This window comes from Cnephaeus nilssonii (genome assembly GCF_951640355.1).
Source record: "Cnephaeus nilssonii genome assembly, chromosome: 2".
NCBI lineage: Eukaryota > Metazoa > Chordata > Mammalia > Chiroptera > Vespertilionidae > Cnephaeus > Cnephaeus nilssonii.
In genome coordinates, this window is record NC_137073.1 from 5,312,998 (window position 1) to 5,326,879 (window position 13,882).

General features: G+C 58.4%; 1 protein-coding gene across 2 annotated transcripts in view; it reads left to right on the forward strand.

The window, feature by feature from the left end:
• The window catches only part of EEF2K (eukaryotic elongation factor 2 kinase), a 60,747-nt gene that overhangs the window by 33,777 nt on the left and 13,088 nt on the right, over positions 1-13,882 (forward strand). For both annotated transcript variants that reach the window (XM_079791598.1, XM_079791597.1), the window contains exons 7-13: positions 2,311-2,457; positions 2,726-2,858; positions 3,090-3,217; positions 3,838-4,039; positions 5,764-5,831; positions 8,268-8,345; positions 8,923-8,985. In XM_079791598.1, coding sequence (XP_079647724.1) covers positions 2,311-2,457; positions 2,726-2,858; positions 3,090-3,217; positions 3,838-4,039; positions 5,764-5,831; positions 8,268-8,345; positions 8,923-8,985 — 819 coding nt within the window. The remainder of the gene's footprint in view (positions 1-2,310; positions 2,458-2,725; positions 2,859-3,089; positions 3,218-3,837; positions 4,040-5,763; positions 5,832-8,267; positions 8,346-8,922; positions 8,986-13,882) is intronic.

The window sequence follows — 13,882 nt, forward strand, 5'->3', positions numbered from 1 at the left end:
GTCTCCGGAGACACTGTGGTGCCAGCCACGGGTTTCTTCTTTGCGGTCTTCACTGTAGTAACTAATAACAGCCACCGTTTATCGAGCACAAAGGGCCGGGTGCTGGGTGTGCACGGTTGTTTATTCCTAAAAGCAGCGCTTGGAGCCAGATGGGAATGTTTTCATCCTATTTACAGATAGGATCTGATAGTCAGGATTTTTGTTTGCAAATGACAGAAACCCCAAAAGGGGATTTAATACAAAAAGGAAAGGTATTGCCTCGGGGACTGAGAAATAGCACCGCCCACAGGCCTGGCTGGGTCCAGGACCAGGCTGAGGTGGCTGGGACTCTCCCTCCATCTCTGGCCTCCGTGTTCTGAGTTGGCATCACGCCCGGGCAGCTCCTCGACTTGTGGCAGCGTGCCGGCCCCCAGCAGCTGCAGCCTCCCTTTCTGTCCTCCCAGCAGTCCTGGCGAAACAGCGCCTGTCTGCCCAGAAGTTCCGGTGAGAGTCTCAGAGCCGGGTTTCACTGGCTCTGACCAAATCAGGTGCCTATCTCTGAACCAATCATGATGGCCAGGGGAAGGAAATACGCAGATTGGGCAGGCCTGAGCTAGTTGCCCACCATTAGGACCAGGAATGTGGGTCCTCCTGGGACTGAGATTGTGACTCCCAAGGAAAAGCAGAAGGGGGAGCGGGGAATGGATATCTGTTCCTGGAAAACAAGGACCCAAAGGGGCTAAGTGACCCGCCGTCACAGGCGGAGATGGAGCCAGGGCCCCGCCCTGGCGTCTCCACGTGAGCCCCAGGTGTCGAGAGGAGGCCCAGCAGAAGCTCCTTTTGCCTGTGGGCATTCGAGGAAAGGCGCCCGCTCCGCCCTGCAGCGCACAGTTCCGCCCTCCCGCTGTGTGAGCGCCGCTAGATCCCACGCGCTCCCCTGGGTGCCTCTGGAGCGCCACACTGCCAGGCAACCAGCAGAACTTATTGATGCCTGAGCGTGGTCACATGGCTACCCCTAGCTGCAAGCTGAGTAGTGTCATCTTGTTAAAAGCAGGGCTGGGGGTTGTCTCAGTCCATTTGGCCTGTTATAACAAAATTCATGCACTGGAGGGGGGGTCCCTCAGCCCGACCTGCCCCCTCTCACAGTCTGGGAGCCCTCAGCGGCGGGAGGCGACACCCCATCACACCTCTGCTGCTGCCACTGCCAGCAGCACAAGCCTTGCCAGTCCTGGTTACCTGAGCCTCAGGCGGCCCTGGGGGGCTGGGGGGCTGAGGGGACTGGGTGCCGCCATCTTGTGGCTGTGGGCACCGCCATCTTTGAGGGCGTGACAGTCAATTAGCATATTCCCTCCTTATTGGCTGTGGGTGCCACCATCTTTTATGATGGCATGAGGGTCAATTAGCATATTCCCTCTTTATTAGATAGGATGCCACAGACTGGGTAACTTACAAATAACAGAAATTTAGTCGTCGTAGTTTTAGAGGTTGGGAAGTCTAAGATGGAAGTCTGGCATGGTCGCCTCTGGTGAGGGCCCTCCTCCTGGTTCGGAGCCAGCACTCTGGCTGGGACCTCACATGGAGGAAGGAGAAGCACCTTCCCGTTCATCAGGGCTCCACCCTCGGGGCCTAATGACCTCCCAAAGGGCCCACCTCCTAATACCATCACCTTGGAAGGTAAGACTACCCCAGGGGTTCCCAACCTGTTTTTGGCCGGGCCCCACCTAAGCATCTGTAACATCCTCGTGCCCCTGTGACATAGAACTCCTAGGATTCAAAAAGTGAACTGTTCACTTGGTCCAAGCAAGCTTCCAAAGAACATGGCATCATGAAAGAAAAAAATAAAAGAACGAAAGGACAGTTGAAGTACTGAGGAAGAAATCACTAAAAAAATTGTTAAAAAAATAACAATATGAAGTGATATGAAATAATAGCAAATAAAGTTTCAAAACTATAAAGAGAACTGAAATGCATAAATATGCCACAATATATATTTATATACTGGATATGAGGCCCCTAGAACCATAAGAAGTGCAAAAAAATTCCCTGTTAATAACTCGTTCTCGAATTGCCCGCTGTGGGCGTGTGCCCGTGTTGGGAACCACTGGACTAAAACGTGGATTCGGGGAGGGGAACTCATTCGGGCCGTGGCTTGGGTTTCCATTCTCAGAGGAAGGGGCTCTGGGACAGGCAGCGTCCGTGCCTCAGAGCGCTGTGGGCCCCGGAGGCCTGCGGGCGGACGCCCTCAGCTCCCCGCTCGGCCCCTTGTCAGGAGGCTGCCGCCTGGGCCCTGACCTCCTGCCCCCCCCCCCCCACACACACACACACACACAGGTGGACATCGTGCAGATGTGTGTGCTGGAGCTGAAGGAGAGGCCGGGCACGCCCCTCTTCCACCTGGAGCACTACATCGAGGGCAAGTACACCAAGTACAACTCCAACTCGGGCTTCGTCCGTGATGACGCGCGCCTGACGCCGCAGGTGAGGCCCGGGGGAGGGTCCCTGTGGGGAGGGTCTCACCCTGCGGCCCCCAGGCCCGGGCGCTTCCCAGGGACACCCTTCCTCCTTGCCACCTCTGTCAGCCCGCCCCCCCCCCGAGGTCCCCGCCCAACTGGACAGGCCCCCTTGCTGTTGTCCTCTGTGCAGGGCCCCACATGGCGGGGCTGCCACGTCCCGGCCTCGCTCGGAGTGGTGCTGCCCGTGTCCACAGCCCGGTCTCCTGTCACCTTGTCCTCCCTGCCCCCCACAGGCCTTCAGCCACTTCACCTTTGAGCGTTCCGGCCACCAGCTGATCGTGGTGGACATCCAGGGTGTCGGCGACCTCTACACCGACCCACAGATCCACACCGAGAAGGGCACTGACTTTGGAGATGGCAACCTAGGTAGGCGGGGAAGGCAGCCTGTTGCCACGGAGACCACGCCCTCCCTCAGACCGCCCAGCTCTTTGCACTCAGGAAAACAGGCATGTGGGCCTTGTCAGGGTTGTGGCGATGGGAGCCTGGGACGTTTGGCCCCCCACTTTAGCATGGTTATACCCCCCTCTCGGCCCCCCTCCCCCCCACTTCCCCGTCAAAAAGCAGCCACGCTCCCAACACCGCCTGCTTTGTCCGCAGGAGTCCGGGGCATGGCGCTCTTCTTCTACTCCCACGCCTGCAACCGGATTTGCAAGAGTATGGGCCTCACTCCCTTCGACCTCTCACCGCGAGAGCAGGACGCAGTGAACCAGAACACCAAGCTGCTGGTGGGTGCCCGTGGGAGCCTGCGGGGGCTGCGGGCGCGTCTGCTGCCCGGCCAGTACGCCCGCTTCGCTGTGCCCGCGGCCCAGACCTGCGGTGCTTAATGGAAGAGCATCAGGACCCGAGGGGTCTCAGTTCCATCTGGGCTCCTCATCCCTCCCAAATCCGTGCACAGAGCCCTGAGTGTCCCGCGAGTAGAGTAACTGGGGTCTGCTTGGTTTGGGCCCATTTTTCACCAGAGTGAGGAGACCAGGTGAGTAGAGCTTGGGAGAGAGATGTGTGGTTGTGCGTGTGCGTGAGGTTGTGTTTGTCAACAAATAGCTGGACTAGACGGAGCCTGGCTGTATTGAGGATGTGCCCACCCCCTGCCCCGGCTCGGCCCAGATACAAGAACGTTGGCAAAGACCAGCGTGGGATCCGAACGTGTGGTCACATGCCTGCCCCAGCTCAGGGCCGAAGTGTGGTCCGCGCTTTGGGGAATGTTGGCTGGCCGGCGCCCAGACGCCCCTTTGGGTTAATCCTCACTGGTTATTTTTAGCTTTTCCACCAGAACTTAAAGAGGCCTCAGAGCTCCTCACTCCCAGCGGATGTCTCTGTGACATGAACGTCCCTGTTACTTCTCCAGCAATCAGCCAAGACCATCTTGAGGGGGACAGAGGAAAAGTGTGGGAGCCCCCTAGTGAGGACCCTCTCGGGGAGCCGGCCACCCCTGCTCCTCCGCCTGTCAGAGAACTCTGGAGACGAGAACATGAGCGACGTGACCTTCGACTCCCTCTCTTCCTCCCCATCTTCAGCCACGCCTCACAGCCAGAAACTGGACCACCTCCGTGAGTGAGGGTTGGCCCCTGGTCCTTGTGATTGGAGCGGCAGGTGCCAGGTCTACAGAGCTAAAACAGAGTTTGTTTGTTTTAATGTTTTTATTGATTTTAGAGAAAGAGGAAGGGAGAGAGAGATAGAAGTGTCAATGATGAGAGAGAATCATTGATCAGCTGCCCCCTCACGCTCCACACTGGGGATCGAGCCCGCAACCTGGGCCTGTGCCCTGACGAAGTCCAACTGTGACCTCCTGGTTCATAGGCTGACGCTCAACCGCGGACAGCGCCGGCCGAGCCCGAGGAAATATCGCAGGCTCTGGGGCACACCGCCTGAGCAGTGCAGATGCGGCTTAAGCACAGGCGGCCGGTGTGCCCACACCCCTGCTGTGGACATCCACGTTTCAGTTCCCCGTAGTTTTCACATGTCAGAAGATACTACTCTCTCATTATCTTCAACCATTTAAGAAGGAAAAACCATTCTTAAAGGAACCATATAAAAACAGGAGACAGCCTGGCTGGCGTCGCTCAGTGGTTGATCTTTGACCTATGAACCAGGAGGTCATGGTTTGATTCCTGGTCAGGGCACATGCCTGGGCGGGGGGCTCAATCCCCAGTGAGGGGGTGTGCCGGAGGAAGCTGACCAATGATTCCCTCTCATCACTGATGTTCCTATTGCTCTCTCCCTCTGCCTTCCTCTCTGAAGTCAATAATCCTACATAATGAAAAGGTAATATTTAAATTACCATCACTCCGCTATGCCCATGATTGGGCCAGCGGGTGACACAGGGGGCGGGACTCGGGGTGGCTGGGGTGGTGATTGGGCCGGCAGGACGCTGAGCTCGCGTTGCCAGCGGCGATGCGAGCTCAGCGTCTGCGCCATGGTTGTGCTGCGGCACAGACAGGCCTCTGGGGCAGCGAGCCGAGCCGGCCTTTTGGAGGTTTGGAGGCAGCGGGCGGTGGGCGGGTGGCGCGGCTCCCTGGGGAGGAGTCTGGCGGCAGTTGGGCCGCAGGAGCACGTGGCGGCGGCCCCAGCCTTCCTGGGTGGGAGGCAAAGGCAAGACCCCGGCCTTGCTCCGGCCGCAGGAGGACCACGCCCCCGCCCCGCCTCGCCCTAGGGGCCCAGGGACTTCGGAGCTGCCGACCAGCGGACAGACAGCTTACACGTGCATGATTAAATCATGCACTGGGCTTCTAGTATATATTTAAAAAAGAAAAAACAGGAGGCAAGCCAGGTGTGGCTCAGGGCAGCTCGAGGCAGGAGACAGACTGGGGCCATGTGGGGTCCCACTGCGCACTCCGGGAAGGCAGGCCAAGTCTGCACGTGGGCCTTGTCAGGGTTGGCGATGGAAGCCAGGGGCGTTTGACCCCACGTTAGCACGGTTGTGTCCACCCCGTCACAGAGCCCACAGCTCTTCAGGCACGGCGCTCTTCTTCGGTGCCCTTCTCCCTTCACAGCTGCACCCGTGAGGGCCTCCATGGCCATGCACACGTGCTCACAAACATGTTGCTTTATGACAACCCCGATTAAGACACCTGCTCGGGGCCCACAGCTGGCGAGACTTGGAGAAAGTTCTTGAGGAGGAAAGAGAACTGTAGCCCTGATTGTTCTCACTCCTTTTGCATCTTTAAAATCGTAAAACGAGGCCCCAGCGCAGTCAGCTCTGGGCCGAAGGTGGGTCGTGGGAACTTCCCAGCAGTGGACCCAGCGCTTCGTCTGTCTGCTCTCTCCTGCCCAGATTGGCCTGTCTTCAGCGACTTGGACAGCGTGGCTCCCCAAGATCACGACCATCCAGACAACCACCGGGTGAGGAGAGGGAGGAGGAGCAGGCTGGGCGGAGTCCCCGTGGGAACTGAGGGTGATGCTCAGGGTCCAGGTGGGCAGCCCAGGTCTGCTCTGCAGAGTGGGTGGGGGACACAGTAAATCTCAGCCTCCCGCCCACAGCAGCAGTGTTTTTTGGAAACAGCTGGGTCCTCCCCTCCATGAAGTGGTTACAGAGGGAATCCAGGTCAGCAACAGTGACCGCTGCGGCTCAGCCCTAAGCTGGTCTGGCCCCGTGGTGTGGACAGCTGTGCCCTAAGCTGGTCTGGCCCCGTGGTGTGGACAGCTGTGCTGGGGGGGGGGGAGGGCTCAGCAGGCCCCTCACCGCACGGTCAGCTGGGACGCTCTCAGTTGGATAATGGAACAGGTTCTTGCAGCTCTGGTGGCTCAGGGGTAAGGAACTGGAAGCATCATATTTGCATTCAGGCAGACATATCCCAGTGTCAGATTTAAAATTCACAGGGATTTTTAAAGCAGACTTTATAGATTTGTCACACTCACCCAGACCGCCATTGCACCCTCAGATGGCTCCAGAGGTTCAGGTTTACTCTTGACTGCTTTTCAGAACTGTTGAGGGAAGAGAAAAGGAATAGCTGACACATACGGAACCGTCACCGAGGGCAGACGCTGTGTGAGGACTTGGTAGATGCTTCCAGTCCGTCCCTTTAACAGCCGTTAGCACGGCGACATGCCTCGCTCCCTCGGCCCTCAGCCACCTGCTCCTGCCCCATGACCGCTGCTGGGCAGGACTCGGAGGGGCCCTGCCTCAGACAGGAGGGCACGGAGGCACCGAGAGGTTGGGCCTCTTGCTCCTGGTCACTCGGCGTAGGAGCCAGCGCTCAGACTCCCCCTCTGCTGCTGCCCTCGGCCTGCGCCCTCCATCTCGGGTGGGTAGTCCCCCCATTCCTCAGACGACGAGGCCTCGGTCTGGAGAGGTTGGCCGCCTCACCCCGGCCCCAGAGCTGGGGTTTGCCGGGGGCTCTGATGTTCAGCTCGGTCTTGATTCTCGAGGGAGGGGCAAGGGGTGCCAGGAGCAGGCTGCCCGGAGCGTGGGTGTGGCCTGCGGTCCGTGCTCAGAGTAGCCTCACGCCACGCCCTGAGCACTTCAGTTTGGTCTGTAAGTAACGCCTCAATTTTAAAAATCAGAAAAAACATGCCCAGCGTTCAGCCATTGAGCTCACACAGAGTAAAGGCTTTGGGGCGGCTGGCAGGGAGGCGGCAGGCTCCCACGTGGAGGGGTCCCAGCCAGACCAGGGCCAGGACCCCATGGTGTGTGCCTGCGTGGCTCCGGCCTGTTCAGGGGAGTGAGACAGGCTTCACGTTTAAGCTAGTGATGCCAAGCTTCTTTTAAAAGGGCATTTACAGAAGTAAACGAGATGGCTTTCTACAGGAAACCACACAGGGAGTGTGAGGCCCTGAAGCGGCTTATCTGGAGGAGGAAGAGCAGGGGCGGGCATGCACAGGGGTCTAAATGTTAACAGCAGTGTTTTAGTTCCTTTTACAAATAGCCAGTTGCCCAGTGGTTATAGCACTGGCCCTCAGTTCCAGTCAAGGGCATGCACCTCGGTTGCAGGCTTGATCCCCAGCCCCAGTTGGGGCACGTGCGGGAGGCAGCCCGTCGATGTGTCTCTCACATCGATGTTTCCCCCTTTCTGTCTCTCCCCCTCCCTTCCACGCTCTAAAATCAATAGAAAAATATCCTCAGGTTAGGATTAACCAAAGTAAATAATTAAATAAAAATGCAAGACCCAGAGTCACTAAGGCCTCCTGTTGAGGTGACAGAGCCGGGACAGGGGGGAGGCGTTCACCTTGGCCTCGGTGCCTATCGTGTGTTTGAAATACTCCTCAGTGAGGAAGGGAAGTAGTGAAAGTGTGAGCTGAATAGTGGTGCAGAACTCAGATAAATCATGGTGGTGTTAGCGGTTGTACATTACACCAGATCCCTTTCTGAACAGATCTCAGATCTAGAACAAACAAAAAAATGGACCCAGGTGACTGTGCGGTTTGGGCGGAGGGCTTAGTTGCAGTAATACTGGTCCCAGCGCTGCGTTTCATCCGTGGCTTAGAACCCTTAACCAGCCTTTGTGAAATGGAGGAGCCACGCTTAACATTGGCGCTTGCTGTGATTCCCGCTGACGTAGGTGCTGTAGTGAGTCCCCGTCACGAAGGAGACAGGGCAAGCCGCTGTCCCAGGTCACCGCCGGCGAGTCAGTCACATTTGAGCCGAGCTGTCTAGCTCAGAGCCGGGTCCTCACCGCTGCTTTTTACTGCCCTGTGCTCACGCAGCCAACAGGGCAGGAGGAGGAGAAGGTTAAGTGAGATGATGGGGAAAAGGAGAGGAAGCAAATGGCTGGGGTGTCCAGATGTCACCACCAGGCACTCACAGGACCACTGAGACCCTCGGCCATCTTCTCTCCACAGGACTCTGAGAACAGCGGGGACAGCGGATACCCCAGTGAGAAGCGGGGTGAGCTGGATGACCCAGAGCCCCGAGAACGTGTAAGGAACTCCTGGGAAATAAATATGACCAGTTTTCTGTTCCCTCGTTGTCTGGGAGGGTAGCAAGTGGGTCATGAGAACGTGATGAATACATTACAAAGAAGCTCATTTCAGGAAAAGATGGATGCAGGGCACGAGAGAAAACAGGCTAATGGGGACCAGTGAGTGTAGGAAGGAGCCCAGGCGGGGGTAGGCACAAGATCGGAGGTGGCTAAGCAGGGAGGATGCTGGGTAAGGGGCTGGCCCGGCCTCCGGCGAGGGCGGCCTGGCAGTGGCACAGCGTCCGAGCCTCACGTGCCCGAGTCCGGCAGCGGGGCGGCCGCCCGGCCTCCGGTCCAGCCTTGTCACTGGGAAGGCCTGGCCCGTTGTCCGGCATCCCGTTGTCCGTGAGAGGAAGGCTGCGGCTCTCCGGCACGGGGTCCTGCCTGTCACCAGCGCCCTCCCCGCCGGCCAGGCAGGGCTCCAGCTTACCCCGGGCCGGGCGCCCCGAGAGGAGCCCCTCGGGAGGAGGCTCTGGGCCACCCCGGCGGGGGGAGAGCTGCTCTGGAACTCTCTCTCTGCGTCCACTCTCTCTCAGGGCCACTCGAACGGCAGCCAGAGGTCCGAGTCGGACGAGGACAGCCTGGGCAGCTGCGGACGGGTGAGGCCCCGAGGAGCCCTGGGCAGGGCTGCGTGCCTTTCCCGGGCTGTGTCCCCACTCACGCCTCCTGAGGGACGTGCTGCACCGAAGCCAGGCTCCTTGCACATACTCTCCGAGCCCCTGTCCTGGGCGGGGCGATGGGGCCCTTCCCTCTGAGCCCCTGCCCTGGGCGGACGGTGGGGGACCTTCCCTCTGAGCCCCTGCCCTGGGCGGACGGTGGGGGACCTTCCCTCTGAGCCCCTGCCCTGGGCGGACGGTGGGGGGCCTTCTCTCTGAGCCCCTGCCCTGGGCGGACGGTGGGGACTTCCCTCTGAGCCCCTGCCCTGGGCGGACGGTGGGGGGCCTTCTCTCTGAGCCCCTGCCCTGGGCGGACGGTGGGGACTTCCCTCTGAGCCCCTGCCCTGGGCGGACGGTGGGGGGCCTTCTCTCTGAGCCCCTGCCCTGGGCGGACGGTGGGGACTTCCCTCTGAGCCCCTGCCCTGGGCGGACGGTGGGGACTTCCCTCTGAGCCCCTGCCCTGGGCGGACGGTGGGGACTTCCCTCTGAGCCCCTGCCCTGGGCGGACGGTGGGGACTTCCCTCTGAGCCCCTGCCCTGGGCGGACGGTGGGGACTTCCCTCTGAGCCCCTGCCCTGGGCGGACGGTGGGGACTTCCCTCTGAGCCCCTGCCCTGGGCGGACGGTGGGAGGCCTTCTCTCTGAGCCCCTGCCCTGGGCGGACGGTGGGGACTTCGGGAGGATTAGCGATGCCAGGGTCCCTGACCTGGAGGGGATCAAACCGCCACAGCTCTCTGTTCAAGTCCCGCCCATATGGCGCTCATGATATTAATTAACTTCCTCCTGACAACACCCCGGGAGACAGGCTAATGGTGTCGCCCCATTTTAGGATGAGGAAACAGGTCTTACTCACTTCCCAGCTTACTGGCCACCTGAGGTGGTGCTCACCCTCCGGGGCGGGGGAGGGGCCGCCCACAGGCACCAGTGCCCTGGTCTAGCTGACGGTAAAGGTGCTCCTCTCTAGCTGACGGTAAAGGAGCTCCTCTCTAGCTGACGGTAAAGGTGCTCCTCTCTAGCTGACGGTGCTCCTCTCTAGCTGACGGTAAAGGTGCTCCTCTCTAGCTGACGGTAAAGGTGCTCCTCTCTAGCTGACGGTAAAGGTGCTCCTCTCTAGCTGACGGTAAAGGTGCTCCTCTCTAGCTGACGGTAAAGGTGCTCCTCTCTAGCTGACGGTAAAGGTGCTCCTCTCTAGCTGACGGTAAAGGGCTTCTCTCTAGCTGACGGTAAAGGTGCTCCTCTCTAGCTGACGGTGCTCCTCTCTAGCTGACGGTAAAGGTGCTCCTCTCTAGCTGACGGTAAAGGTGCTCCTCTCTAGCTGACGGTAAAGGTGCTCCTCTCTAGCTGACGGTGCTCCTCTCTAGCTGACGGTAAAGGTGCTCCTCTCTAGCTGACGGTAAAGGTGCTCCTCTCTAGCTGACGGTAAAGGTGCTCCTCTCTAGCTGACGGTAAAGGTGCTCCTCTCTAGCTGACGATGCTCCTCTCTAGCTGACGGTGCTCCTCTCTAGCTGACGGTAAAGGTGCTCCTCTCTAGCTGACGGTAAAGGTGCTCCTCTCTAGCTGACGGTAAAGGTGCTCCTCTCTAGCTGACGGTAAAGGTGCTCCTCTCTAGCTGACGGTAAAGGTGCTCCTCTCTAGCTGACGGTGCTCCTCTCTAGCTGACGGTAAAGGTGCTCCTCTCTAGCTGACGGTAAAGGTGCTCCTCTCTAGCTGAAGGTGCTCCTCTCTAGCTGACGGTAAAGGTGCTCCTCTCTAGCTGACGGTAAAGGTGCTCCTCTCTAGCTGACGGTAAAGGTGCCCCTCTCTAGCTGACGGTAAAGGTGCCCCTCTCTAGCTGACGGTAAAGGTGCCCCTCTCTAGCTGACGGTAAAGGTGCCCCTCTCTAGCTGACGGTAAAGGTGCTCCTCTCTAGCTGACGGTGCTCCTCTCTAGCTGACGGTAAAGGTGCTCCTCTCTAGCTGACGGTAAAGGTGCTCCTCTCTAGCTGACGGTAAAGGTGCTCCTCTCTAGCTGACGGTGCTCCTCTCTAGCTGACGGTAAAGGTGCTCCTCTCTAGCTGACGGTAAAGGTGCTCCTCTCTAGCTGACGGTAAAGGTGCTCCTCTCTAGCTGACGGTAAAGGTGCTCCTCTCTAGCTGAAGGTGCTCCTCTCTAGCTGACGGTAAAGGTGCCCCTCTCTAGCTGACGGTAAAGGTGCCCCTCTCTAGCTGACGGTAAAGGTGCCCCTCTCTAGCTGACGGTAAAGGTGCCCCTCTCTAGCTGACGGTAAAGGTGCCCCTCTCTAGCTGACGGTAAAGGTGCCCCTCTCTAGCTGACGGTAAAGGTGCCCCTCTCTAGCTGACGGTAAAGGTGCCCCTCTCTAGCTGACGGTAAAGGTGCCCCTCTCTAGCTGACGGTAAAGGTGCCCCTCTCTAGCTGACGGTAAAGGTGCTCCTCTCTAGCTGACCGTAAAGGTGCTCCTCTCTAGCTGACGGTAAAGGTGCTCCTCTCTAGCTGACGGTAAAGGTGCTCCTCTCTAGCTGACGGTAAAGGTGCTCCTCTCTAGCTGACGGTGCTCCTCTCTAGCTGACGGTAAAGGTGCTCCTCTCTAGCTGACGGTAAAGGTGCTCCTCTCTAGCTGACGGTAAAGGTGCTCCTCTCTAGCTGACGGTAAAGGTGCTCCTCTCTAGCTGACGGTAAAGGTGCTCCTCTCTAGCTGACGGTAAAGGTGCTCCTCTCTAGCTGACGGTAAAGGTGCTCCTCTCTAGCTGACGGTAAAGGTGCTCCTCTCTAGCTGACGGTAAAGGTGCTCCTCTCTAGCTGACGGTAAAGGGCTTCTCTCTAGCTGACGGTAAAGGTGCTCCTCTCTAGCTGACGGTGCTCCTCTCTAGCTGACGGTAAAGGTGCTCCTCTCTAGCTGACGGTAAAGGTGCTCCTCTCTAGCTGACGGTAAAGGTGCTCCTCTCTAGCTGACGGTGCTCCTCTCTAGCTGACGGTAAAGGTGCTCCTCTCTAGCTGACGGTAAAGGTGCTCCTCTCTAGCTGACGGTAAAGGTGCTCCTCTCTAGCTGACGGTAAAGGTGCTCCTCTCTAGCTGACGATGCTCCTCTCTAGCTGACGGTGCTCCTCTCTAGCTGACGGTAAAGGTGCTCCTCTCTAGCTGACGGTAAAGGTGCTCCTCTCTAGCTGACGGTAAAGGTGCTCCTCTCTAGCTGACGGTAAAGGTGCTCCTCTCTAGCTGACGGTGCTCCTCTCTAGCTGACGGTAAAGGTGCTCCTCTCTAGCTGACGGTAAAGGTGCTCCTCTCTAGCTGAAGGTGCTCCTCTCTAGCTGACGGTAAAGGTGCTCCTCTCTAGCTGACGGTAAAGGTGCTCCTCTCTAGCTGACGGTAAAGGTGCCCCTCTCTAGCTGACGGTAAAGGTGCCCCTCTCTAGCTGACGGTAAAGGTGCCCCTCTCTAGCTGACGGTAAAGGTGCCCCTCTCTAGCTGACGGTAAAGGTGCCCCTCTCTAGCTGACGGTGCTCCTCTCTAGCTGACGGTAAAGGTGCTCCTCTCTAGCTGACGGTAAAGGTGCTCCTCTCTAGCTGACGGTAAAGGTGCTCCTCTCTAGCTGACGGTGCTCCTCTCTAGCTGACGGTAAAGGTGCTCCTCTCTAGCTGACGGTAAAGGTGCTCCTCTCTAGCTGACGGTAAAGGTGCTCCTCTCTAGCTGACGGTAAAGGTGCTCCTCTCTAGCTGAAGGTGCTCCTCTCTAGCTGACGGTAAAGGTGCCCCTCTCTAGCTGACGGTAAAGGTGCCCCTCTCTAGCTGACGGTAAAGGTGCCCCTCTCTAGCTGACGGTAAAGGTGCCCCTCTCTAGCTGACGGTAAAGGTGCCCCTCTCTAGATGACGGTAAAGGTGCCCCTCTCTAGCTGACGGTAAAGGTGCCCCTCTCTAGCTGACGGTAAAGGTGCCCCTCTCTAGCTGACGGTAAAGGTGCCCCTCTCTAGCTGACGGTAAAGGTGCCCCTCTCTAGCTGACGGTAAAGGTGCTCCTCTCTAGCTGACCGTAAAGGTGCTCCTCTCTAGCTGACGGTAAAGGTGCTCCTCTCTAGCTGACGGTAAAGGTGCTCCTCTCTAGCTGACGGTAAAGGTGCTCCTCTCTAGCTGACGGTAAAGGTGCCCCTCTCTAGCTGACGGTAAAGGTGCTCCTCTCTAGCTGACGGTAAAGGTGCTCCTCTCTAGCTGACGGTGCTCCTCTCTAGCTGACGGTAAAGGTGCTCCTCTCTAGCTGACGGTAAAGGTGCCCCTCTCTAGCTGACGGTAAAGGTGCCCCTCTCTAGCTGACGGTAAAGGTGCCCCTCTCTAGCTGACGGTGCTCCTCTCTAGCTGACGGTAAAGGTGCTCCTCTCTAGCTGACGGTAAAGGTGCTCCTCTCTAGCTGACGGTAAAGGTGCTCCTCTCTAGCTGACGGTAAAGGTGCCCCTCTCTAGCTGACGGTGCTCCTCTCTAGCTGACGGTAAAGGTGCTCCTCTCTAGCTGACGGTAAAGGTGCTCCTCTCTAGCTGACGGTAAAGGTGCTCCTCTCTAGCTGACGGTAAAGGTGCTCCTCTCTAGCTGACGGTAAAGGTGCCCCTCTCTAGCTGACGGTAAAGGTGCCCCTCTCTAGCTGACGGTAAAGGTGCTCCTCTCTAGCTGACGGTAAAGGTGCCCCTCTCTAGCTGACGGTAAAGGTGCCCCTCTCTAACTGACGGTAAAGGTGCTCCTCTCTAGCTGACGGTGCTCCTCTCTAGCTGACGGTAAAGGTGCTCCTCTCTAGCTGACGGTAAAGGTGCTCCTCTCTAGCTGACGGTGCTCCTCTCTAGCTGACGGTAAAGGTGCTCCTCTCTAG